The sequence below is a fragment of the Pongo abelii genome, chromosome 2 (assembly GCF_028885655.2).
Source record: "Pongo abelii isolate AG06213 chromosome 2, NHGRI_mPonAbe1-v2.0_pri, whole genome shotgun sequence".
NCBI lineage: Eukaryota > Metazoa > Chordata > Mammalia > Primates > Hominidae > Pongo > Pongo abelii.
The window spans coordinates 5,364,795-5,391,430 of NC_085928.1; the positions used below are offsets into that span (position 1 = coordinate 5,364,795).

General features: G+C 47.4%; 1 protein-coding gene across 3 annotated transcripts; it reads right to left on the minus strand.

The window, feature by feature from the left end:
• Window positions 1–26,335, minus strand: TMEM40 (transmembrane protein 40). 3 transcript variants are annotated; one of them, XM_063722639.1, is made up of 11 exons: window positions 26,267–26,335; window positions 16,136–16,216; window positions 15,012–15,155; window positions 8,829–8,882; window positions 3,932–3,967; window positions 3,514–3,546; window positions 3,085–3,132; window positions 2,144–2,215; window positions 1,956–2,030; window positions 921–983; window positions 1–159 (listed from the first exon to the last, which is right to left on the minus strand). In XM_063722639.1, the coding sequence occupies exons 2-11, from the start codon at window positions 16,206–16,208 to the stop codon at window positions 140–142; spliced, it is 618 nt and encodes a 205-aa protein (XP_063578709.1). In that variant the 5' UTR covers window positions 16,209–16,216; window positions 26,267–26,335; the 3' UTR covers window positions 1–139. The 3 variants fall into 3 exon arrangements, with proteins under 3 accessions (XP_063578709.1, XP_063578708.1, XP_063578710.1); XM_063722638.1 differs by lacking the exon at window positions 26,267–26,335 and adding an exon at window positions 10,275–10,361 and having other exon boundaries at window positions 16,136–16,212; XM_063722640.1 differs by lacking the exon at window positions 15,012–15,155.
• Between the last annotated feature and the right edge of the window lie 301 nt (window positions 26,336–26,636).

Genomic DNA, 26,636 nt, shown 5'->3' on the forward strand with positions numbered 1-26,636 from the left:
TGGAAAGAAAAGTGTTCTGTTTATTGGTCTGGCTTGGTCTCCTGCGCGTCTCTCAGAACGCTGCTCCACCCTTGTGGGCTCAGGGGTCGCAGTGGTGGTCACCCCAGGGCCTGCCTCTGCTGCCCACCTGGCAGTGGCCTCAGTCAGTCTTCCTGAACCCTGGAAGGCAAAGGCCACAGGATGGCATGGGATTCTGAAGGCAGCCAGGCTTCATCCCCACCATCACCTCAGATGCCCCAGTATCCCTCACAGCTGGCATGATGTAGTCACCCCAGAAGCCATGGGTTTCAATGACCCACAGTCATAATAGCTAGTTTTCTTTTTCTTCATTACATGGATTAAAGGAGACAAATATTTCCCCAGCACAGCCACACAGCCACTTGGCCTCTCCATTCTGAGGCATAAGGTGGTCACAGAGCTGTCAGTCAAGAAAGACGACGTGCTTTCGCCCAGCCCAGCCACTGAAGCTGTGTGACTGTGGGCGAGTCACTCCACCTCTCTGAGACTCATTTTCCTACTGGTCAAGTGTAACATTGCTAAAGCCTACCTCCCCAGTTGCTATTAGGCAAGTACAGCCATGGAGAAGATAGCGTTTGGGGAAGTGTAAAGTTCTATAAGAGAATGAAGACTAACCAGACCATTTTTCTACTGTTTCACACTTCAGGCCTTTGCATCCATTCCTCACTTGATCGTCACAACACCCTTGTGCAGCAGAAAAGTATTACACCTATTTTCCAGTTGAGGAAACCGAGGCTACACGGCTCATCCAGGGTCACAGAGCTAGTAAACTGGCAGAGGTAGGACTCAAACCTGGGTCCTCCGCCTCCAGGCTGTGTTCTTTCCTGTATGCTAAACCTCTTTCTAAATGAAGACACTGCTAGGGAGAAAACGAGTGAACACAGGAAGACTTTAAAAGTTACCTGTCAGCCTAAACTTCTGGAAGAGGGGGATGAAGCCTTGGAGGACGCTGTGGATGCGGTACACTGCTCAGAAGCAAAGAAAAAAGTGAGTTAAGATTGTGTCCCCACAAGGGATACCTGGCCACCATTGGACAAGGGCCTAACTCACGCAAACAAAGCTCTGATGGTGGAACTTCAGGCAGCAGGTTAAGCTTAGATAATGGTACTAGAGTTATTATTACTAAAAACAACAACCGTGAACAGCAGGAATAGTGGCAGGAAACTCACTCGCCAAATTCAGTTCCCAACTCCATTAACTAACTTGTTTTCAGTATCTGGCTAGTTCTATTTTGTTTGCCACTTTTATTTATTTATTTTATAGACAGAGTCTTGCTATGTCGCCCAGGCTGAACAAATTCCTGGGTTCAAGTGGTCCTCTTGCCCCAATCTCCTGAGTAACTGGAATTACAGGCGTGTGCCCTGGGCCCGGCCTGTTTGGCACTTTAAACTGTTGCTGTTGCATTGTATGGAGCTGCCCATTTTTCCCACAGGGTTTTGCCAGTGACCTTACATTGACCTTACATTGACCTCAGTGAGGAAGAAAACATGAGCATAAGGAAATTTTTTGTTTGTTTGTTTGTTTTTTGAGACAGAGTCTCACTCTGTTGCCCAGGCTGGAGTGCAGTAGCACGAGCTTGGCTCACTGCAACCTCCGACTCCTGGGTTCAAGCAATTCTTCTGTCTCAGCCTCCCAAGTAGCTGGGATTACAGACATGCACCACCACGCGTGGCTAATTTTTTGCATTTTTAGTAGAGACGGAGTTTCACCATGTTGGTCAAGCTGGTCTCGAACTCCTAACCTCAGGTGATCCACACGCCTCGGCCTCCCAAAGTGCTGGGATTACAGGCATAAGCCACCGCGCCCGGCCAGAACATTTTTTAAAAAGTGTAGATTGTGACTCTCTGGTCCATACTTGAATGAGTATGAAAATGAATATTTCTACCCACCACCCCTCCAAGAGACTGTGTGTGTGTGCATGCTGGGGAGGGGCTTACCTAGTCCGAAGTAGATGCCAACGGTTTCCAGGGAGGCGAAGGTGAGCAGGCCGACCCCAAGAGACATGAACCAGTCTGGAAAGGCAGTGAGGGAAGGAATGGTCAGCCTCCAAGTATTGACGCCCCTGCCCCCTGCACCATCCCCCATGCCATCCCTCTTGCACATTCCCCAGGGCGCCTCCCCTCACCTGCGTAATAGTGATAACACACCAGCAAGGCCCCGATGGCAAAGCACAGGAGGACGAAATGGAAAAACTCATCTGTGAAGGCAGGGGTGGGCAATCACTATCTGCTGCTTTCTCTCTCTTTTTGTGGGCAGAGGAGACAAGGTCTTGCTCTGTCACCCAGGGTGGAGTGCATTTGTGCGATCACAGCTCATTGCAGCCTTGAAGCCCTGGGCTTAAGCAATTCTCCTGCTTTAGCCTCACAAGTAGCAAGGCCTACAAGTGCATGCCATCACACCCAGCAAATTTTTTAAATTTTTAGTAGAGATAAGGTCTCGCTATGTTGCCCAGGCTGGTCTCGAACTCCTGGCCTCAAGCAATCCTCTCATCTTGGCCTTCCAAAGTATTGGGATTACAGCTGTGAGCCACCATGCCTGGCCTCTTTTTTTTATTTTTTTAAATTAAAAAAGTCTGTGTCGAGCACCATGGTCTTTCCTCTTGCCCTCCCCTTCCTCCTAGAAGTCCCCATGGATTCCAGGCCTGGAGCAGGGAGGTTGCTCCCATTTTCACTGCTCCTTTCCCAGAGTCTGGTCTAATCTAACCTTACAACTCTCTCAGCTCAGCTGACCTCCAGCTCCCCATCCTGGCCACAAGGCCTGGAAGGCATTTACCATCCTAGTGACTGTGCATAGCAGAAAGAGCAGAGGACCAGGGCTCAAGCTCAGACCATGCCACTCACAAGCTGTAAGGCTACTTCCCAACCTTGAACCTCAGTTTTTATATCTGCAAAATGGGAACCATTGTCCCACCCTGTTGAGGTGATTCTGAGCTGAGTAATGTGTAAACTGCAGGGCACACAACAGAGGTGGGCTATGATTACTGCTGTGCTAGGCCACCAGCCACATTTCACCCCTAGAAATCTAGCCAGACAGGAAAAAGCAGCTCTGCTACATCAAGTTCCTTACCATCTTTCTTTATATTCAGTCTTCTTAACTGAGAGGCCTCCACTTCTCCTTAAGAACAAGAGAGAGATGAGTGTTTAACTTTGATGCAGGACGGCAGTTGGGATTTTCTCTTCCCTGCCTCATTGAGAATTAATATCCTGGGTACTTCTTCCTGGGTCAGAGGGCACTCACTGCAGGACCAATCAAACTGTGAAGATGGGGGTGCTGTCCTTGGAACCCCCACTGACTTCCTCCTCCTTCCTTAGGCCCGAGTCTGCCTTCCATTCCACTTCCCCTGCACTGGAGATCCCCCTTCTGAATCATAGTGACACTGGCTGGCGACAGCATCCCTGCTGGGACTAACCCACCCTCTCAGGCTGTCTGAGGACCCCACCCATCGTCTGGAATCCACACTCGCTCTGGCTCTCCTATTTGAGCTTGTGTATTTACCACTTGCTGGGTCAGAGCCTCTCCTTCGGAGTCCTGGAAACAAGAAACTCAACATTAGTGCCCAACCCTGCTTGGGGTCCTTAACAGGTGCCTCCACCCTGGGGAAGGCTATAGGTGACCTAAAAAAATGTCCCCATGGAATTCTGCAGCCCCCAAGGGATCCTTCTCTCTATTGATGGCTGGTTGGTTGTAATCTCCTTGGGTCTTGCTGGGACAGCTTTCCAAGCTCCCCAGGCTCCCTGCTTCATGCCACAGCTGGCCCAGCCTGCTTGATGAGCATAGGCTCAGTGGACCTGGGGCTCCTGTTTCTCACAGCCAGGTACCCCAAACAGGTGCTGGCTCTCTTGGGGGAGAGGTGATGCCTAGACCTGGCTCAATACCAGCACCAATGACCTCTCTCCTCTACCTGGACACTCACCTGATTCCCCAGAGGGTACCACCTCTCCAGGAGCATCTGCGCAGAAAGGAAATCAGTGATCATATACCCATGATCCTCTGGGGAGGGAGAAGTCATGCTTCAGGGAAGGTGGATCCTGCTCGGAGACTTTCCACTTAATCTGGAGTCGGCCAGGTGGAGAATGGAGCCGGCTGGAGGGTTCCTATTCCAACTAAAGGGGCAGCCACCACCCAACAGCCATAGAAAGCTGCTGTAGGAACGCCTGCCCACTCTTACAGGTCTGTCAATTTCCCCAGAGAAGCCAGGTTTTCAGGTAAACTTCCTGATTATAAAAAAGTTTGGGCCACACGTGGTGGCTCACGCCTGTAATCCCAGCACTTTGGGAGGCCAAGGTGGGTGGATCACGAGGTCAAGAGATTGAGACCATTCTGGCTAACATGGTGAAACCCCGTCTCTACTAAAAATACAAAAATTAGCTGGGCATGGTAGCACACACCCGTAGTCCTAGCTACTTGGGAGGCTGAGACAGGATAATCGCTCAAACCCAGGAGACAGAGGTTGCAGTGAGCCAAGATCACACCACTGCACTCTGGCCTGGTGACAGAGCGATACTCCAACTCAAAAAAAAAAAAAAAAAAAAAGTTTGGTAACTCTTGTATTCCATGAATCAAAATGCCATTGCTTGTGAGACATGACATTATTTTATGTACTACTATGTAAGAAAAGCCCTTGACATTTACAATTGCAAGTTGCCAGTGATTTTTTTTTCTTTTTTTTGAGACAGGGTCTTGCTCTATTGCCCAGGCTGGAGTGCAGTGGTCCAATCTCGGCTCACTGCAAGCTCCGCCTCCCAGGTTCACGCCATTCTCCTGCCTCAGCCTCCCGAGTAGCTGGGACTACGCCTGGCTAATTTTTTGTATTTTTAGTAGAGACGGGTTTCACCATGTTAGCCAGGATGGTCTCGATCTCCTGACCTCGTGATCCGCCTGCCTCGGCCTCCCAAAGTGCTGGGATTACAGGCATGAGCCACCGCACCTGTAGAGGAGTGTCCAGTTAGAGGATTTTTTAAAATAGAGATAGGGTCTTGTTATGTTGCCCAGGCTGGTCTTGAACTCCTGTGCTCAAGCAATCCTCCCACCTTGGCCTCCCAAAGTGCTGGGATTATAGTCATGAATTACCATGCCTAACTTTGCCAGTGATTTTTAAGATGCATCCTGATTTCAGAAATATTCAAATGTGAAAAAAATGTGGTGTAGAACTGATTAAATATATTCACATTCACAATTTTATTTTTAAAATTTATTTATTTAGAGACAGGTTCTCTCTCTGTCATCCAGGTTGCAGGGCAATGGCGCAATCATGACTCACTGCAGTCTCAAACTCTCGGGCTCAAGCAATCTTCCTGCCTCAGCCTCCCAAGTAGCTGGGATTACAGGTGTGAGCCACCATGTCTAGCTCTCACAATCATAATTTTATATATACAAAATATATAAATTTATATATAATATACTTATATATTATATAACTTATATAAATTATAAATATATATTTATAATATTTATTTATTTATTTTGAGACAGAGTCTCACTCTGCCACCCAGGCTGCAGTGCAGTAGCATGATCTCAGCTCACTGCAACCTCTGCCTCCTGGGTTCAAGCGATTCTCCTGCCTCAGGCTCCTGAGTAGCTGGGATTATGGGTGCCACCACACCTGGCTAATTTTTGTATTTTTAGTAGAGACGGCGTTTTGCCATGTTGGCCAGGCTGGTCTTGAACTCCCAACCTCAAGTGATCCACCTGCCTCAGCCTCCCAAAGTGCTGGGATTACAGGCATGAGCCACAGCGCCTGGCCACACAATCATAATTTTAAAAAAGCATTCTGGGCCAGGTGCGGTGGCTCACACCTCTAATCCCAGCGCTTTGGGAGGCCGAGGCGGGTGGATCACAAGTTCAGGAGATCAAGACCATCCTGGCTAACACGGTGAAACCCCATCTCTACTAAAAATACCAAAAAAAAAAAAAAGCATTCTGTGTGGGCCGGGCGCGATGCTTCACACTTGTAATCCCAGCACTTTGGAAGGCCGAAGTGGGTAGATCACTTGAGTCCAGGAGTTCAAGACCAGCTTGGGCCACACGGTAAAACCCTGTCTCTACTAAAAATACAAAAATTAGCTGGGCATGGTGGTGCATGCATGTAGTCCCAGCTTCTCAGGAGGCTAAGGTAGGAGAATCGCTTGAGCCTGGGAGGTGGAGGTTGCAGTGAGCCAAGATGGTACCACTGCACTCGAGACTGAGCAACAGAGTGAGACAGCATCCCAAAAAAACCAAAAAATAAAAAACAAACCTCCCCCTCCCCTGCCCCCCAAAAAATCATTCTGTGAGCCAGATAAAAAGCATCTGCCCACATGGGCCACCCATTTGCACATGCCTGCTCCAGGCTATCCAGATGCAGGTGATGACACCTGCTGCCTTTTACCCATAGAACTCTGGACTAGACAGGCAACTCCAAGCTCATGCCATCTTGCTGGCTTCTAGACCTACCAGGCTCTGAGCTTGTGGGAGCCAAGCTGGCTTGTACACCTCGATCCTTGGCTCCCACCCTGATTGTTGAGCCACTTGTCTGGGCTGCCGAGGGTGAGTTGAGCCCTACAGACCTGAGCTGCCACCTCTGCATTATTCCAGTCCTGGGTGTCCTTCCCACACCATTCACCATGTGGTTCTTGGTGCCTGTTCTAGTTCCTTGGTGACCTTGCTCCTAGCCTGTCATCTTCTTCCCCTCAAGGGCAGACAGGCACTTGTATGATCTTCCCACCATCAGGCCCCGACTTCTGTAGTTTCCTGTCCCTCAGGGCAGCCCCAGGACACAAACTCCACAAGGGGAACTTAGCATGTGACAATAGGCACTCAGCACACTGAACACTATATGCAAAGTGACCAGAGGGGCCAATACGGAGAGTGCAGAGAGCATACCAAGGACAACATGAAATGAGAACTCAAGCAATGTAATTTACCAAGCACCTCCAATGTCTGGGGGAAAGAAGTAATTCATGAATAAGTGACTGTATCTACATTTTCTACAGTGAATATGAATTACTTAATGAGAAAAATATTTTAAAATACACATAAAATAAAGGTCTATCTTATTTTATACCCAGTGAAACCTTTCTTAAATTACTTGAGTAATTAAACGCATTTTTCTAAACCAGATTATACTTGTTTTTGTAACAAAAAAAAGAAAGAAAGAAAGAAAGAAGGCCAGGTGCAGTGGCTCATGCCTGTAATTCTAGCACTTTGGGAGGCCAAGGCGGGAGGATCACTTGAGCTCAGTAGTTCGAGACCAGCCTGGGCAACATGGCAAAACTCTGTCTCTACTAAAAAACACAAAAAATTGGCCGGGTGCGGTGACTCAAGCCTGTAATCCCAGCACTTTGGGAGGCCGAGGTGGGCGGATCACGAGGTCAGGAGATCGAGACCATCCTGGCTAACACAGTGAAACCCCATCTCTACTAAAAATACAAAAAATTAGCGGGGCGTTGTGGCGGGCGCCTGTAGTCCCAGCTACTGGGGAGGCTGAGGCAGGAGAATGGTGTGAACCCGGGAGGCGGAGCTTGCAGTGAGCCGAGATAGCGCCACTGCAGTCCAGCCTGGGCGAAAGAGCGAGACTCTGTCTCAAAAAAAAAAACAAAAAAAACAAAAAATTAGCTGGGTGTGGTGGCACACACCTGTAGTCCCAGCTACCTGCAAGACTGAGGTGGGAGGATCACCTGAGCCCAGCAGGTTGAGGCTGTAGTGAGTCATGATCACACCACTGCATTGCAGCCTGGACAACAGAGTGAGACCCTGTCGCAAAAAAAAAAACCAAAAAACAAAAACCCACAATACAGATGACCCAGAGGCAGCCACTGGTTATATTTGTTACATAACAAATGAAATCTTTTCTTTAGCATATACATAAGTGTTTTCCACTGTTTTACTTAGGTTATTGCCAGGCATTAGGAGACTATGTAGATTCCGAAATGTTGGATTAAACACAGATATTAAGGCTTTCTTATCTAGTAGTGTGCATTTGTCATATTATTTGGCAAAAGAGTTCATTCTACAAGTTCTTTTTTTTTTTCTTTTTTTGTTTCTCATTCTACAAGTCCTAGTTCATCCTAGTGCTACCAACCAAAGAGCCATATTATTTATGCCTCCTCACTGTAGTAATCAGGGTACTGGAAATAATTATTCTGTAAAATGGGTATGGTGGAGATCAGATCCTTCATTTTTCCTTGTGTGCTGAAAAGCCCAGTATTCCAAGAGAGGGGGTACCAATCATGTCTCATTCTGCTGGTTTAGGAGCTGAGGCCCAGAAAAGTGGTTGACTCTTCATGGTCACCCCATAAGTCAAGGTTATAGCTCAGAAGAAAGTGCAGGATTGGCTGGGTGCGGTGGCTCACGCCTGTAGTCCCAGCACTTCGGGAGGCCAAGGTGGGCGGATCAGGAGGTCAGGAGATCAAGACCATCCTGGCCAACATAGTGGCCGTCTCTACTAAAAATACAAAAAATTAGCTGGGCTGGTGGCGGGCGCCTGTGGTCCCACCTACTCGGGAGGCTGAGACAGGAGAATCACTTGAATTGGGGAGGTGGAAGTTGCAGTGAGCCAAGATCACACCACTGCACTCCAGCCTGGGCGACAGAGTGAGACTCCGTCTCAAAACAAACAAACAAAAAGCCCAGAAAATGTAGGATTTCCCCAAGACAATCTCATGCCCGCCTCCCCACCTGCCAATGTTATAACCACCCAACTGGCCACATCTCCTGTATTTGGCTGGGACTTTTCAGCTCATGAATCACCCTCATGACCTTGTTTCTGTCCAACAAAGCCCTCTTTTCCTTCATCTAATTGTTTTCTCCAAAGCTACTGGGCAACTGATTACCTCCATAGAGTTGAAGCTCATCCTTCAAAACGTCAGGCTCCCCATGCCCAGGACCTGGATGGAGACAAACCCCTTAGTCAGCACTCCCCAAACACAGTGATCCAGGCCACTTCTCTCTCCCATGGCTTTGACGCTTAAGAAGTACCACAGTTCTTGTGCTGGAGGTGAGGTGGGGGGCGGTCTTCAGGAAGCAAGGCAGCACAAGTACCTTCCCTTTGCCCTCTCTGATGCCCCCAGAACTTCCAGAGGTGACCACACTCAGGAAGCACTCAACACCTGAGAGGACCTGGACCTTGCTCGAGGTTAATAGTGGGTATATACTGGGCACTAGCATGCACCAACACTGTACTAAGTGATTTATATTTAATACCTCATTTGCTCCTCACGGACATCCTATGAAGAAGGTATTAGTACTTACCCCACCCATTATACAGATAAGGACACTGAGGCTCAAATAGTTAAATTATTTTCCCAAAGTCATATAGCCAGCAAGTGGCAACTCTACCAGGTCTGTTGCCAAAGCCTGCATTCCTAACCATGTTTATATCCAGAAATAGAACCCAGGGCTCAGCTCTAGCCTCATGGGCAGCATTTATTAAACACCTTCTGTGTGGCAGGTTCTGTACTAGGCAATAATTCACCCCTTTTCCCAGTGCTCTTTCCTTCCTATGAAATTTGTTGTTTATTTCTTTTGCAAAAATTATTTCCTGGTTGTAAAAGTAAAACATGCTCGGCCAGGCACAGTGGCTCACCCCTGTAATCCCAGCACTTTGGGAGGCCAAGGTGGATAGATCACTTGAGTCCAGGAGTTTGAGACAGGCCTGGGCAACATGGTAAAACCCTGTCTCTACTAAAAATACAAAATTAGCCAGGCATGGTGGCACATGCCTGTAATCCTAGCTACTTGGGAGGCTGAGGCAGGAGAATCACTTGAACCCCGGAGGTGGAGGTTGTGGTGAGCTGAGATCGCGCCATTGCACTCCAGCCTGGGCAACAAGAGCGAAACCCTGTCTCCAAAAAATAAATAAATAAAATAAAAAATAAAACATGCTCATTGTAAATTATTTATAGTATAGGACAGTTCAAAAAAGGGAAAATAAAAATCACTTATAATTCCACCATCCTGAGATAACCACTATTAACATTTTGGTATTTTTCCTTCTAGTCTTGATTATAACCATATATGTCTGAATTTTTATAAAGCATATACGAGATCAAATTGATTCTACGATTTGGCATCTTTCTTTTTCATTTCCGCGATAGATGAAGAGTAGAGCTGTCACCAGGGCAGAATGTAGCATCGTTTATCTATTCTGCTGCTGTCAGTCTATTTCCTATTTTATCCTGCCATAAACAATGCTGTGAAGAACATCACACTTCAGTCCCACTGAGAAACTCAACAGTGAGCGAGTGGGCAAAAGAAAAATGGTAAGGCCTATTTCCTACCGGGTGAGCTGTTCCGGTGGGGGTATCCAGCCCCCAGGCTCCGTCGTTTTCCGGTTGCTCTGGGGTGCTGGTCCTCATCATTGCTCTCTGTGGGGAACAAACACAAGCTGCAGGAGAAGCTCAGCCTGGACCGAGCTGGGAATGCATTCATTCTGGTGGCCATTCTCAGAATTTAGTTTATGAGAAGAGTGTGGTTTGGTGGGAGGAACTCTGATTTGGGGACTGGAGGTAGGAGACCTGCCCCTCACTTTAGGTGTGACTTTGCACAAATCCCTTAATATTTCTGTTGATTTCGTGTCTACATAATATTTCTGCTTCTGCCTTGCCTACTTCATAAGACTTCCATGAAGATAAGACAAGGTCCCATGAGGCATCATAGTACTGAGATGGCTTCAATTCCACCAAGTGCAGGGGCTGTCATCTCTGTTTCCCCACCCATCATGCTGGCTCTGGATGTTTGCTGTGTCTCCCACCCCCCTGGAATATCCTTCCTGTTTGTCTGTGTTATTGAGAAGCTTAAGCTGATGTCACACCTCCTGTAGAAAGCCTTTGCCAACTGCCCCAGCTCACACTGTTCTTGCCTTTCCCTGCTGGGGTTTCTATAGCACCAGCTGTCTGTGCTTGACTTAGTGGACACGAGGGCCAGCGGTCTCGTGATGTGCCTCTCTCCAACCATTTCATCTCCTGAAGGATATGACCTGGGTTCTCCACCCTGCAAGGGTGCCCAACTAGGAACAGGAGCTTGATCAAGACTTGAAAATTGTTGTCATTTGTGCTCTTTGGCCAGTCAGCATTCCAAGAATTCAGGTCTAGGAGTTTCTGGCTCCAGGTCCAGAAGACTCCTTTATCCCAAGACAGGACCGTGGGGACCTCCTGGTCAGTCATGGGTCAGTTTAAAAAATTTCAGGAAACCAAATTAATTTTGCTTAAACATCAGTGCATCTGTGATCTCAACTGGATAAGGAGGAAGAGGGATTGGGAAGCTCAACAAAATAACAATGGTGGTGTTTATCTCAGGAGAGAGGATTTTGGGTGACTTCTATTTTCTTCTTTTCTATATTTTACAAATATTCATCAGTGCAAAAAATGACTTTTTATTGCTAAAAATATAATGCATGTTGCAAAATAAAGAAATATAGAAAATAAAGTAAAAATTATTCCAATTTTTTTTTTTTTTTGAGACGGAGTTTTGCTCTTGTTGCCCAGGCTGGAGTGCAATGGCATGATCTCGGCTCACTGCAACCTCCACCTCCCAGGTACGAGCGATTCTCCTGTCTCAGCCTACCAAGTAGCTCAGATTACAGGCATGCGCCACCACACCTGGCTATTTTTTTTTTTTTTTTTACTGGAGACGAGGTTTCACAACGTTAGTCAGGCTGGTCGTGAATTCCTGACCTCAGGTGATCCACCCACCTCGGCCTCCCAAAGTGCTGGAATTACAGGTGTGCATCACCACACCTGGCAATTACTCCAAATTTTATCAGCTAGAGACAACTGCCATCAATGTGTGAATGAACATTGTTTTAGCTTTCTCTGTGATATATTCATAATACAATTTTTTTTGGAGACAAGGTCTCACTCTGTCACCAAGGCTGAAGTACAGTGGTACAATCAGGGCTCACTGTGGCCTTGACCTCCCAGGCTCAAGTGAGCTTCACGGCCCAGCCTCCTGAGTAGCTGGGATTACAGGTATGTGCCACCACGCCCAGCTAATTTTTTGTATTTTAGTGGAGATGGGATTTCACCATGTTGCCCACGCTGGTTTCAAACTCCTGGACTCAAGTGATCCACTCACCTTGGCCTCCCAAAGTGCTGGAATTACAGGCGTGAGCCACCGTGCCCAGCCTAATACAATTGTTTAAATAAAAGGTATTATGGAATATATGCTGTTTAAAATGAAGACTATTTTTGTATATGCTCTCTGATTTAGTTATTTAAAAAGTTACCCAAACTGCAGAACTGTGAGCTAAATACATCTCTTTTCTTTTTCTTTTTATTTTTTTTTGAAATGGAGTCTCACTCTGTCACCCAGGCTGGAGTGCAGTGGCGTGATCTTGGCTCACTGCAACCTCTGCCTCCCCGGCTTAAGTGATTCTCCTGCCTCAGCCTCCCAAGTAGCTGGGATTACAGGCACCCACCACCACACCTGGCTAATTTTTGTATTTTCAGTAGAGACGGGGTTTCACCATGTTGGCCAGGCTGGTCCTGAACTCCTGACCTCGGGTGATTTGCCTGCTTCGGCCTCCCAAAGTGCTGGAATTGCAGGAGTGAGCCACTGCGCCCAGCCTCTTTTCTTTATAAATTAAAAAAAATAAAATTAACCATGGCAGAAAGACTCACTGTTCATTGCTAGTGTCCCTGGTACCCATCACAAAGACTGGCACATATTTGGTGCTCAGTAAATATTTGTTAAATAAATGTAAGGAATACACTAATATGTTTTGGGTGGTTATCTCTGGGTAATGGGGCAAAGGGTGATTTATTTTCTTATATTTCTGTTTCCCTATATGCTCTATATTTTCTACAATGTACCTATGTGTAATCTTTCACAGTTGAAAACAAAACTTCATCTAAAAATAACTGGATTAAAACAGGTATGTGGGAGAGAGATGGTGGATGTGACTATGAGTGAGGGTCCTGCATGTGAGGACGGCAGGGCTGCAGTGAGACACCCAGGCTTGGGGCATCTAGGGTAACAGGACACCGTCCGGGCCTGAAAAACAGGCAGTTATGTTCTGGCAGCAGGTCAGTCACGGTAGGATCAGGGACCAGGATCCTGAATGTCAGCCTGTCTTTATGCTTCTAGGACTCTGGCTTTCTCCTGCTGCTTTCTCTTAGCGCTCCATTTGGCTAATTTCAGCCAGTCCCATGTGTGAGGTGGAGACTCCAGGGTGTCTGGATGCCAGGGATTATGGTCACATGGGGGACATTTTCAGAGGAGCAGCACTCCTTGGGGGACAACCAGAACCAGAGGACAGAACACTCCTTCCTGCCCAGGGAGGAGAAACAAAAGGACAGGCAACAAAGAGCCCCCTCCCTGCACCTGGAAGCTCTTCTTCCACAGCCAAACCTCATACGTGGTGGGCTTGTGTGTTTTCTCGTTTTTTGTTTTTAAATGGGGAGATGGCTTCTTTTCCAGTGCCATGAGGAGACTGGCTACAAACAAATCCACTGGGCCCACCGACCACTCTCCCTCCCCTGCTGAAATGATCATTGATTTTGTGGGTTTGGGCCTTGGTCTCAGCATTTGCAACATGAGGACATAAGACCAGAGCTTTTTTTTTTTTTTTTTCCTTCCAGCCCAGAGACCTTTCATTAAATAAAGTCTTAAGCTCAAGCCCACGGCATAAAAGAGATCACAGTGCAGGAGCTCTGGCTGAGGAGGGTTAGCCTCCTGGATCCCACAAAGACCTCCAGGGAATCCCAAGTTGGTTACTGAGCTCTCTTAGAGCAGGTCAGTTGGCCTCTGTGTGCCTCAGTTTTCTCACTTGTAAACTGGGAATAATAATAGTACCTTCCTTTATGGGTTGCTATGAGAACTGAGTTATTACATGCAAGTTCTTACAACAGCTCCCGGCACAGTGTAAGCATTCAATAAATATTGCTGGTGCTACTACTATAAATTCAGCCTTACATTTTGAATTAAAAGAATACAAATGAAAGAACATTCTGCTGTTTCTTGGAGAATAATGTGATTATTTGTAATCAGGATGTTATTGGAGGCCAGGCACAGTGGCTCACCCCTATAATCCCAGCACTTTGGGAGGCCGAGGTGGGCAGATCACCTGAGATCAGGAGTTCAATACCAGCCTGGCCAACATAAAGAAACCCTGTCTCTACTAAAAATACAAAAATTTGGCCAGGCATGGTGGCGGGTGCCTGTAATCCCAGCTACTCTGGAGGCTGAGGCAGGAGAATCGCTTGAGCCCAGGAGGCAGAGGTTGCAGTGAGCCGAGATCACGCTGCTGCACTCTAGCCTGGGCAACAGAGCAAGATTCTGTCTCAAAAAAAAAAAAAGATGCTATTGGAGATGTCATTCCTCTAAACCCGCAAAGTACTTGCAAGGAATCAATACTTAGGAATGATTTGTATAAAAATTCAAAAGGCAAAAGCTTTCGCACAAGGATGCTCATGAGAATGATAAACCTGGGAGGGGACGATCATAACACAACAATTACTTTTAGAGCTTTTAATATGTGCTACATGCTAAGACTTTACCTGTATAACGAATTTAATCCTCACAAGCATCTCATGAGGTATTATGTATTGCTATCATCCCCATCTTCTAGATGAGGGCACTGAGGCAGCCAGGGGTTTAGCAGTTTACCCAAGGACATGTAGCTACTTAGTGGTAAAGACAGGATTTGAACCTGTAACACACGCTTTGACTATGGCACTGGGGTGCCCCTAATAAACCTAAATGTTACTTTACATGAGGTGCAGCCACTTGAGGGGCTGTTCGGTAAACATTAAAAATAGCTGCAGAGATATTACAGAACAACATGGCTAAAAGCTTGGGATAAGATGCGGAAAATTTTAAATGGAGGACAAAATTGCCTATACGATCAATTATAACTGTGTACATAGAAGCACGTGTAGACAGATGGGCTCTAGAAGAGAATATGGAGAAACAGTATTGGAGTTTCAAGTACTTCAATGACTTCAAGTATGGGGGATTGTTTCCCCATGTAAATCTTTTTCTTGAATAATATACATATATTTAAATCTCTGCTATACCTGAGGAGGAGGAGGAGGATGAAGAAGATGAGGAGGATGAGGAGGAAGAGGAGGAGGAGGAGGAGGAAGACTTGTTTCTCTCATATTGTTCTTGGGAAAAGAGTCCAGCCTTCCCATCTTGCTTGTGGAAATCTGTCTCTCCATCTACAAGGCACACAGAGGCCAGGGGATGAGCGTTTCCCACCCTTCCCACCCCAGGGACCACCCAGTCCTCTCCAGGGTTCTACTTGGACTTGGGGAGCCAGGAAGGACTGGATTATCTTCCCAAATATCTAGGGCCAATGCAACGTGCAGGAGACCAAGGCTCTCAGAGATGCCAGGGGCTCAAGGAAGGCTCAATACAGAGATTTATCTGAATATGGACTCAGAAAAGGGGTTTCTTTCTTTCTTTCTTTCTTTTTTTTTTTTGAGATGGAGTCTCGCTCTTTCGCCCAGGCTGGACTGCAGTGACGCTATCTCGGCTCACTGCAAGCTCTGCTTCCCGGGTTCACGCCATTCTCCTGCCTCAGCCTCCCGAGTAGCTGGGACTACAGGCGCCCGCCACCATGCCTGGCTAATTTTTCGTATTTTTAGTAGAGATGGTGTTTCACCATGTTAGCCAGGATGGTCTCGATCTCCTGACCTTGTGATCCGCCTGCCTCAGCCTCCCAAAGTGCTGGGATTACAGGCGTGAGCCACTGCGCCTGGCCAGAAAAGGGGTTTCTGAGCCCCCTGCCTTGCCCAGAGACAGCTAGATTCTGTAGAGTAGTTGCTAATTTAGGATCCTCTGTAAATTACAGCCAAGATGAGGTGTGATCAAGCCCTAAACCTTCCCATTCCCCATTCTGGGGTCACACAGGACCCTCTCCACCTTCTAGGGGTGCTCCCTAGTGCCAACCCAAGCCCCCAGAGAATTCTTGAGATTTGGCAAGCAGCTGAGGGTCCCCAGAGCTAGACAGCACAGGAGGACAGATTGGACCATGCAAATGTGTGTGTGCATGTGTGTAAAACCACTACTTCCCCATTTCAGCTGTGATTTGAGGCCCTGTGCAACGTGAGCGAGCAGGGTCTTCTTCTGTCCCTTCTACTTTTGGACTCCACCTCCCATGTGGTTTTGCCCAGAGGGTCAGAGAAGGCAAACGTACAGTCTACATCTTCTGTTTCTCTGTGGACTTGACTGTTGTCTTGAGGCTGGGAGGAGGATGCTGAAGTCTCCATGGCTTTTCCTGGAGGAATAACAATAATCAGTAGTTAATATCACCTTAGTTAATATCTTAATATACAAAGAACTTGGCAAATAAATAAGAAAAAGACAAACACTCAACATTCAAAGGAATAAGAACAATAATTAACAAAAAAAAATGGTAGTTCTGTTGGCAAGCAACAAGGCCAGGGGAGTGGAGGGAGGAGGGTTAAGGGAGTGGGGAATCGGGGTGGTGGGTATTGGTTAGATAACTAGCAGGCGGCTTCATGGAGGAAATCAATTTTTATCTGTGCCTGAAAAGTCAGGCACAATCCTTTTTCCTTTTTTTTTTTTTTTTTTTTGTAGAAACAGGGTGTCTCTATGTTGCCCAGTCTGGTCTTGAACTCCTGGGCTCAAGCAGTTCTCCTACCTTGGCCTCCCAAAGTGCTGGGATTCAAGTGTGAGCCACCGTGTCCAGCCTAGGTACAATTTGGACAGGAATGCAGATTTGAAGTTGGTGAACCAACTCCAATCCCACGAACATGGCCGACATCCAGGAATGACTGAGCAAAAAGGCAAGGGAGTCCTGGGCCCCGGCCGGCCTCACACACAGAGCCATCTGCCACCTCTTGACAGCTACATGCACAGGAAAGAAGTTTCTTTTAATGGAGCCCCTGTGCTATGAGTCTCTGTTATAGCAGCTGAGCCAGGAAGTGCAGGCTTCCTTCTGATTCCTTGCCCTATTTCTTCTTCTCTCAGCTCTGAGGCTGAGACCTCAAATCTGAGAGGAGGTAGATTTACTAGTCTCTGACTCATTTATTTTTTACTTTTTTATTTGAGACAGCAGTCTTGCTATATCACGCAGTCTAGTCTTGAACCCCTGGGCTCAAGCAATCCTCCCACCGCAGCCTCCTGAGTAGCTGGGACTACAGGCACATGCCACTGTGGCCAGCCTCTGACTCATTTAAACCATGTTTCTTAGCCTCAACACCACTGACATTTGGGACTGGGCAACACATTGTGGGATGTTTAGCAGCCTCCTTCCAGATGACAGTAGCACTTTCCTGTTCATCTATGACAATAAAAATGTCTCCAGACATTGCCAAATGACCCCTGTTGTGGGGCAAACATCACCCCCCATTTGAGAATGGTCTAGAGAATCTACCACAAGACCTTGGCAGGACGCCTCCTCCCCTGTGTCTTAGAGCCAGACTGGCTGTGTTGGAATCCTGTCTCTGCCTCTTCTAGCGGTGGAGGCATGGGCAAGTTACCTAATCCCTCACTGCGCCCTGGGTTTCTCATCTCTAAAACGGAGACAGTAATAGTGCTTACCTCATAGTATGTGAAAATGGCAGGACAGTCCTTAGCAGGGCCGTTGTGAATGTGTGTTTCCTCCTCTACAGGCCTCCTCTTAACCCTTGGACATTCAGTGTCCAGTCCCATCCCTGCTCATCCCCCATCTCGTAGGCCCCAGACTCCATTACCCGTTTTTTTTTGTTTGTTTGTTTTTTGAGATGGAGTCTCGCTTCCATCACCCAGGCTGGAGTGCAGTGGCACGATCTCAGCTCGCTGCAACCTCTGCCTCCCGAATTCAAGTGATTCTTCTGCCTCAGCCTCCAGAGTGGATGGGATTACAAGCGCCACACCCACGCTCAGCTAATTTTTGTATTTTTAGTAGACATGGGGTTTCACCATATTGGCCAGGCTGGTCTCGAACTCCTGACCTTGTGATCCACCTGCCTTGACCTCCCAAAGTGCTGGGATTACAGGCGTGAGCCACCGTGCCCGACCTACCCTTTTCTAGAATAAAACTTCCCATTTCTCAGAGCAGAATTCAGCTAGGCATTAGGAAGTCACTAGCCATTAAAATGCATTGATATCAAGATGGAATGACTGACAGCAGAAGCCTCCAGGGCATATTTCTATTTTGAACAGGGTTCTCTGCACGCAACAGGTGACTAGTACATATTCATTGGCTGAGATCATCTCTAATGAAGGCATTTCAGCTAGAGTGGAGGAAGAGTTGTAGAGCCACATGGGGGAAAGAGAGCTGCTGGCTGATGTCAGATAGACTGAAGTTTACAAAGTGATGAGCTCTTTTTCCAGTCTCATCTCCATCCTGCTCTGTGTCCTGGTCACACACAGCACTTTTGGCTTAGTCCATTCTTTCCTAATGTCAAAATTGCATCTGACCTTCCAAGCACAGGTCAAGACCCACTTCCCTCGTGAAGTACTCTTTCGAGTGCCTAAACAATACCCACCAACTCTATTCCCCACTCCCCTAACCTTACTCCCTCCACTATCCGTAGCTTTTTTTTTTTGACAAGGTCTCTATCGCCCAGGCTAAAGTGCAGTGGTGCAATCACAGCTCACTGCAGCCTTGAACTCCTGGACTCAAGTGATCCTCCTGCCTCAACCTTCTGAGTAGGTAGGACTACAAGCATGTACCACCATCCAGGGTTTGTCTTCTTCACTAGATCATGAATGCAGCCTAAGTAGGGACTAAGGCTGATTCATTTCTGTGTCACCCATACCCTGTACAGAGCCGGGAACAAAGGAAAAATGATGATAACAAGCAGCTATAAGTGCCTACTATCTGCCAGGCAAGGTTCTAACAGTTAACTTGTGTTAACTAATCTATTCCTCACCACAAACCTATGAAGGCTCACTAGGGCCGTGCCCATTTTATAGGTCAGAATATTGGGGCACAGAGAGGATAAGAAACTTGCCCAGGACCGGCCGGGCGCGGTGGTTCACGCCTGTAATCCCAGGACTTTGGGAGGCCGAGGTGGGCAGATCATGAGGTCAGGAGATCGAGACCATCCTGGCCAACATGATGAAACAGTCTTTACTAAAAATACAAAAATTAGCTGGGCATGGTGGTTGCAGGCCTGTAATCCCAGCTACTCGGGAGACTGAGGCAGGAGAATCACTTGAACCCGGGAGGCAGAGGTTGCAGTGAACTGAGATCACGCCACTGCACTCCAGCCTGGGCGACAGGGCGAGACTCTGTCTCAAAAAAAAAAAAAAAAGAAAGAAAGAAAGAAAGAAACTTGTCCAGGACCACATAGTAAGTGGTTAAGCAAGGGTAGTTGGTTGCTAAGCCAATGTTGGGAGACTAAAGGAGTGATGCTGGCTCCTCTTCTCAGGACCCTGACATTGGCACCAGGAAAGAGGACACACTAACAGTCATCAGAGTGTTATGCAAATATGCTGACTTGGCTAATATTTAGCTACTGATGGAGCCTTGAGTAATTGTTCCCATAGCCAAGGGAACTTCCTTGGGCAGGTCTTTAGCACACTGAAGGGGAGGAATGTAACTATCACAGAGGGAAGACCCGACGTGGCTCTGTTTCTCCTTTTAATGTCCTTGTCTATTCCTCCTCCACCCATTTTTCTTTTTTGCCTTTTTTCTTTCTTTTTTTTTTTTTTTTTTTTTTTTTTGAGACAGGGTCTCACTCTATCACCCAGGCTGGAGTGCAGTGGCACGATCACGGCTCTGCAGCTTCAACCTCCTGGGTTCCAGTGATCTTCCCACCTCAACCTCCCGAGTAGCTGGGACTATAGGCATTTGCCACCACACCCAGCTAATTTTTTAGTTTTTATATTTTTGTAGAGATAGGGTGTCACTATGTTGCCCAAGCTGCTCTTGAACTCCTGGGCTCAAGTGATCCTCCCGCCTTGGTCTCCCGAAGTGCTGAGATTACAGGCATGAGCCATCACACCCGGCCTCCACACAGGTCTTATTTAACATAGGGAGAGACTGAGGCTCAGGTAGAGGAAGAGACTTGTTCAGGGTCTCCCAGCTTATAGATGGACTCAAATCTGACCCCTACCCCAACAGAGAAGCTTCATGTCCCAGCGGCCCCCTGGTTAGAGGCCTCTAGCACCACCTCAGGTGGCCCCCACATCCAAGGCTGATCCTACAAGGAAATGGAATGCCTGACTTTCTGGCACTTTTCTCCAAAAAGCCCAGCCCTGCTGAGTCATGGGTGGTGCCAGGGCCTCTGTACCCACGGGTCCTGCTAAACTGGATTTCCCCTTCAGGTGAGCCCAGATTTCCTGAGCTCCTGCTGTCACAGGGCCTGGGCCCAGGGCAGGATGGCTGACAGAGCACACTAAGCCATCACAGCCTCACAGCACTCTCCTCTCCCAGCTGTCTTGACTCTCATACAACCAGAAGGGAGGCAGGCTGGAGATTATTGCCATATTTCACAGAAGAGGAAACCGAGGCTCTGAAATGGAGAGGAACCTGCACAGGTCATGGAACCACACAGGGGCAAGGCAGGCTCTTTCATCACATCAGGTCAAGAGATTGAGACCATCCTGGCTAACACAGTGAAACCCTGTCTCTACCAAAAATACAAAAAATTAGCCGGGCGTGGTGGCGGGCACCTGTAGTCCCAGCTACTCGGGAGGCTGAGGAAGGAGAATGGCATGAACCCAGGAGGCAGAGCTGGCAGTGAGCCGAGACCGTGCCACTGCACTCCAGCCTGGGTGACACAGCAAGATTCCGTCTTAAAAACAACAACAACAACAACAACAACAACAACAACAAAACAAAATAATGGCTGTACAGAAAGAGGATGGTTGGGCTCTGTGTGGAGGCTGTTTATCCAGAGAGATCTAGGATTTTAAAAAGATAATCTGGAAGGAAAGAAAACAGTGCAAGCATCTAGGTTGTTGTCTAGCATGTCTAGCACATAGTAGGTGCACAACCAATGTTTGTTAAAGTGGCAATATAAGCCAACAAGGTGATATAGCTACGGAGCAAAGCTAGCATATCCTTAGGTGATATTAACAGAAGCACAGAGTCTACGGTGAAGAAGGTGGCCCACATCCCACCATCCCCAATGCTCCATCCTGGGTTTACTCCTGGGTCCTGCATAGAATAAGTTCTGGACAGACAAAGAGAATCCAGAGGATGTAGCGGGTACAGAGACTACACCCAAGAGAAGTGGCTTGGGGAGCAGGGCACTCAACCTAGGGATGAGCTCCACATGGATGGGCCTAGTCACTGCCCCCAAGTCTCTGCAGAACTACTCCGGGACTCCAGGACATGGGGAGCAGGTAGGGCTGTGAACTCAGAAGGAAAGGTCAATACCTTGAGGAAGTCACCAGGGAAGTTGCCGACTTCAATATATAAAAGAATTTTCTTTTCTTTTCTTTTCTTTCTTTCTCCCTCTTTTTTCTTTTCTCTTTTCTCTTTCTTTCTCTTCCTTCCTCTCTCTCCTTCACCCTCCCTCCCTCCTTTCTTCCTTTCCTTCCTTCTTTCTTTCTCTTTCTTCCTTTTTTCTTTTCTTTTCTCTTTTTCTTTCTTTTTTCTCTTCCTTCCTCTCTCTCCTTCACCCTCCCTCCCTCCTTTCTTCCTTCCTTTCCTTCCTTCTTTCCTTCTTTCTTTCCTCTCTCTTCCCTCCCTCCCTTCTTTCTTTTTTCTTTCTTTCTTTCTTTCCTTCCTTCTTTTTCTTTCTTTCTTTCTCTTTCTTTCTTCCTCTTTCTTTTTTCTTTTCTCTTTCTTTCTTTCTCTTCCTTCCTCTCTCTCCTTCCGCCTCCCTCCCTCCTTTCTTTCTTCCTTCCTTTCCTTCCTTCTTTCCTTCTTTCTTTCCTGTCTCTTCCCTCTCTCCCTTCTTTCTTTCTCTTTCCTTCCTTCTTTTTCTTTCTTTCTCTCTTTCTTTCTTCTTTTCTAGAGACAGGGTCTTACTTTGTCACCCAGGCTCAAGTGCAGTGGAGCAATCACGGCTCACTGCAGCCTTGAACTGTTGACCTTGAGCAATTCTCCTGCCTCGGCCTCCCAAAGTGTTGGGATTGGCCTTCCAAAGTGTTGTGCTGGGCCACTGCACCTGGCCTCAATATATAAAATAAAATAATATTCTAAAAATGACAACAGCTTTGGGGTTGTCCTGAGCACGCTGCCATGTGAGGTGGCAAGTTGAGGAGTGGCAAGGGTTGGCTTAGATGTTCTTAGCTCAGAACCTATTAGTGTCTCAAGCAATTCTCTCCAAAGTACAGGAGGAAAATATTAATTTATCGATTTCTATGTAATTTTTAACTAAAAATAGTTAATAGTATATAGTTTAGCCCTGATGTGCACCCTTGGCTCATATGTCAGACACCACATGTCATGTCCATTAAGTGGGGCTCCCAGAGGCCAGTGGGGAGCCCCACAAGGCAGACAGGTTGACAGTGGCCACGTCTTCCTTTTCTCTACATCCAGACTATTGCCATATATTGTCGTGTGCAGGAGCCCAGTTGGGTTAATTTGAGGCTCAAATGAAACAGCTTTCACTGAATCAGCCCCCTTCTTGTTGACAAGTGACTTCAAAGAGTCTCTGCAAAGAAACCGCGGATGGAGATAACCCTAATCATGAAAGTACAAACAAGCAACAGGAAAAGTGCGGGACACACTTGTCCTTGCTCTTAGTTTAGCTGCATTACCACGTTGGAAAGAGCAATGGAAAGGAGGCTCACACACGAAACAATTGTTTGCTGTGTATTTGAGTTCCTGAAATAATGAGAAATAAACACAAACTCAAAACACAAAATAATAACGAGAAACAAATACAAACTCAAACTCAAATACAATCGTATTTGAGTTCCTGAAATAATAATGAGAAACGATTTGAAAGGTGGATTTCCACCCACTATCATTGGTGATTGAAATTCATTCTGAGCGTACACTGGCCCTGAGAAATCAGCTAATGGCCACCATACTTGTATATACATGTACATATCTATGCATATGTATATGCTGGGGGTGCCCAGAGCATTCTTCTTGAGAAGATTGTGCAATCAAAAAGTTAGGTGAGTGCTGCTCTAGATCCTCAGACCTAGCTAGACACTACGGGATGCTAGTCCTGGTTCGGGGTTTTTGGGTCTAATCGGATAATTTGTTCCAGATTTAGGGACAAGGAAAACTAGAGGGGGAGTTTGCCTTCCATAAAACTTTTTTGAGGCTCCACTGACACTTTGAAGATTAATAGGAAGAAACCTAAAACTCATAAAATTCTTTCCCTGGCTCTCATCGTCCTAACTTGGTGTAGTGTTGAGTCAAACACCAAAGCACCAAGGTGGGTGCCCAGCTAGACAGAGCCAGGCGGGTCCCTTCTCCCACAGCCTGGAATCTCAGTCTCTGTTTCTTTCTTTCCCATCTTTCTCTCTCTGTTTCTACCCACCTCCCTCTCTCTCTCTCTCTGTCTCTTTCTCTCTGTCACACACACACACTCTCTCTCTCACACAACACACACCACACACATACATACTCTCTCTCTCACACACACACACACAACTGACAATAAGAAACAGAAAGGTGGCATCCAGCACAAGAGCTTGTCAGTTCTCTTGAACATCAGACAGACCTAGATCTTCAGTTCCCACCTCTACCCCTCACTGACTCTGAGACCTGGAGCGTGTCACATCCATTCTCAGAGCTTCAGAATCCTTAGTTGGAAAAATGGGCATGCCTACAACTCAACATACAGTGACAAATAATCCAGTTTAAAAATGGACAGAGGATTCGAGTAGACATTTCTCGAAAGAAGACACAGAAATAGTCAATAGCACATAGAAAGATGCTTCACATCGCTGGGTGCAGTGGCTCATGCCTGTAATCCCAGCACTTTGGGAGGCCGAGGTGGCTGGATCACCTGAGATCGGGAGTTCGAGACCAGCCTGACCAACATGGAGAAACCCCAACTCTTCTAAAAATACAAAATTAGCCGGGCATGGTGGCAGGTGCCTGTAATCCCAGCTACTCGGGAGGCTGAGGCAGGAGAATCACTTGAACCCAGGAGGCAGAGGTTGTGGTGAGCTGAGATCGTACCATTGCTCTCCAGCCTGGGCAACAAGAGTGAAACTCCATCTCAAAAAAAAAAAAAAAAAAAAATGATGCTCCACATCATTAGTCATTAGGGAAGTGCAAATCAAAACCACCATGAGATATACCCCTTTACACCCACTAGGGTGGCTTACGATGAGACATACAGACACTAACAAGTATTGGTGAGGGTGCGAAGAAACTGGAGCCCTCATACATTGCTGGTCAGATTGTAAAATGAAGTCACTTTGGAAAACAGTTTGGCAGCTCCTCAAAAGGTTAAAAAAGATTTACTACATGACCCAGCAATTCCAATCCCTAGTATATTCGCAAGAGAATTGACAACTTATATCCGAACAAAGAGTTGTAATGAATGTTTACAGCAACATTACACATAACAGCCAAAAATGGAAACAACCCAAATGTCCATCCCATGGTAAATGGAGACACAAAGTTTGAGATCATCATACAATGCAACCTCATCCAACCAGTGGGAGGAAGGAAGGATGGACACCCACTGCAATGCGGATGAGCCTTGACGACATTGGGCTAAGTGAAAGAAGCCACTCAGAAAGGACCACACACTGTATGATTCCATTCAGATGAAATGTCCAGAATACACAAATCCATAGAGACGGAAAGTAGGTTTGTTGTTGCCAGAGGGAAGGGGAAGTGGGGAGTGACTGCTAAAGGGTACAGGGTTCACCTTGGAGATGATAACAAAAATTAGATAGTGGCGCTGGCTGCACAACTCTGTGAATGCACAAAAACACTGAATTGTACACTTTATTTTTATCTATCTATCTATCTATTTTGAGATAGGGTCTCCCTCTCACCCAGGCTGGAGTGCGGTAGTGCAATCTTGGCTCACTGCAACCTCTGCCTCCTGGGTTCAAATGATTCTTACGCCTCAGCCTCCCGAGTAGCTGGAATTACAGGTGCGCACCACCACGCCTGGCTAATTTTTGTATTTTTAGTAGAGACAGGGTTTTGCCATGTTGGCCAGGCTGGTCTCGAACTCCTGACCTCAAAGTGATCCGCCCGCCTCAGCCTCCCAAAGTACTGGGATTACATAGGTGAGCCATGGCGCCTGGCCCTGAATTATACACTTTTAAAGGGTGAATTTTATAGTAGTGAATTACATCTCAGTAAATCTGTTATTAAAAAAAAAAAAGAAAGAAAGTAAAAGGAAAGACTCCACCCACAGGATTGTTATGAAAGTGAAATAAGGCAGGGAGCAGGGCAGGCCCAGCATGGTCCCTGACGTGCAGCCAGCACTTGAGATCTCTCTCTCTCTCTGATCCTTTTTACAAGGAAGATTTCCCAGCAAAAGTAACCTGGTGCTCTAGGGCTACACTAGCCTGAGTTCACTCCCCACCACTCCCCCAACACACACTTCTGACTCCTTAGTTAGGGCTCTGAACTCTCCTGGTCAGTTTCTTAACAAAACAGAAGAAAATAATAAGCACAAGACCATAATCATTCTCATCCCCCTTAAAAGGAAACTAGGTTGGCTTGAGGCCTAAAAGCCAGGGTGCTCTGAGCAGAGGTGGCTCTAGGACGAGGATGACAGCCTACGGGGGTGGGTGGGGGGAGCTCTGAGAGGTCTGCCAAGTCCCCCTCCCCTTGGGCCACACCACCTGTGCCTGAGCCTCCGACAGGCAGCAGGGCCCCCTCACCATGGCCCAGCTCTCTGGCATATCCTTCCCAGGGGTGCCTTTGAGCTGGAGGCGGGGGATGGCTGACTTCTTCCTCCCAAGTCTCCCAAACCTGGCTGGCAGCCCAGGGTGGCTTCCTCCAGGAGGGGCAGAGAGAGGGGCGGCTACCTGCAGTCAATGATGGTGGTGCAGAGGCTGAGACATTTGCGGGAACACCCCTCCCCTCCTAAGCTGTTAGGTTCCATAACAGTGAGGGTGTGAGGGGCCTTCAGAGATCTAGCTGGACCCTTCATTTTACAAATAGGGAAACTGAGCCTCAGAGAGGTCAAGGGTTTTTCTGAAAGTCTTGCAGCAAGTTGGTGACAGTACTGGGAGCTGGTCACCTACCACGGCCAAGTATAGGCGGGTGGAAGCCTCAACACAACCCAGAAAGGTGAACATATGTCATCCTCCCGTGAAGTAGACACAGGTTCTCACCCAGCTAGGAATATGCAGAGCTGGGACTCAAACCCAGGTCCACCAAGAAACCACACAATATCAAGCCTATTGAGGACACTCTCTCCCGATTTCCTTAAAAGCTGAGACTCCACCCCTCTGCTCACCCAGCCCCATGTCCCATTACCTGTGGTCCTTCAGCTTGTCTGGGCAGCAAGGGGAGCCCTGTGTAGACTGTGTGGATGCTGAGCTGGTCAGGGGAAGGAGGGGACAGGCTGCACCTGTGACAGCAAGGAGGGCGGGACTACCGTGACGTTGCCCCTGGGCCCCACTCGCTCACTGAGATGGCATTCCTTTCTGCTGGTGCTATCAGCCCCAGGCCTTCCTGTCTGACTTGACTCTTCCCTACAACACTGCGGGAGGGGCAGGTGGGGCAGCTACATGCCTGGCCCTGCCTCAGGGCCACAGTCATGCCCTCAGACACCAGGAGGCAGTGAAATGGGGGCAGCTGTGCCACCCTTGGCTGTACCAAGCTCTGGGAAGGGAGGAGAGGACGT

Bases quoted from the DNA above. Each gene is read 5' to 3' on its own strand.
- TMEM40 (XM_063722638.1), bottom strand. From the start codon at position 16,208: ATGGAGACTTCAGCATCCTCCTCCCAGCCTCAAGACAACAGTCAAGTC. The intron at 2,031-2,143 runs GTGAGGGGAGGC...CTGCCTTTCCAG, and splicing joins GTGTTATCACTATTACGCAG to ACTGGTTCATGTCTCTTGGG. The intron at 160-920 runs GTAACTTTTAAA...TTTGCCTTCCAG, and splicing joins CCAGAAGTTTAGGCTGACAG to GGTTCAGGAAGACTGACTGA.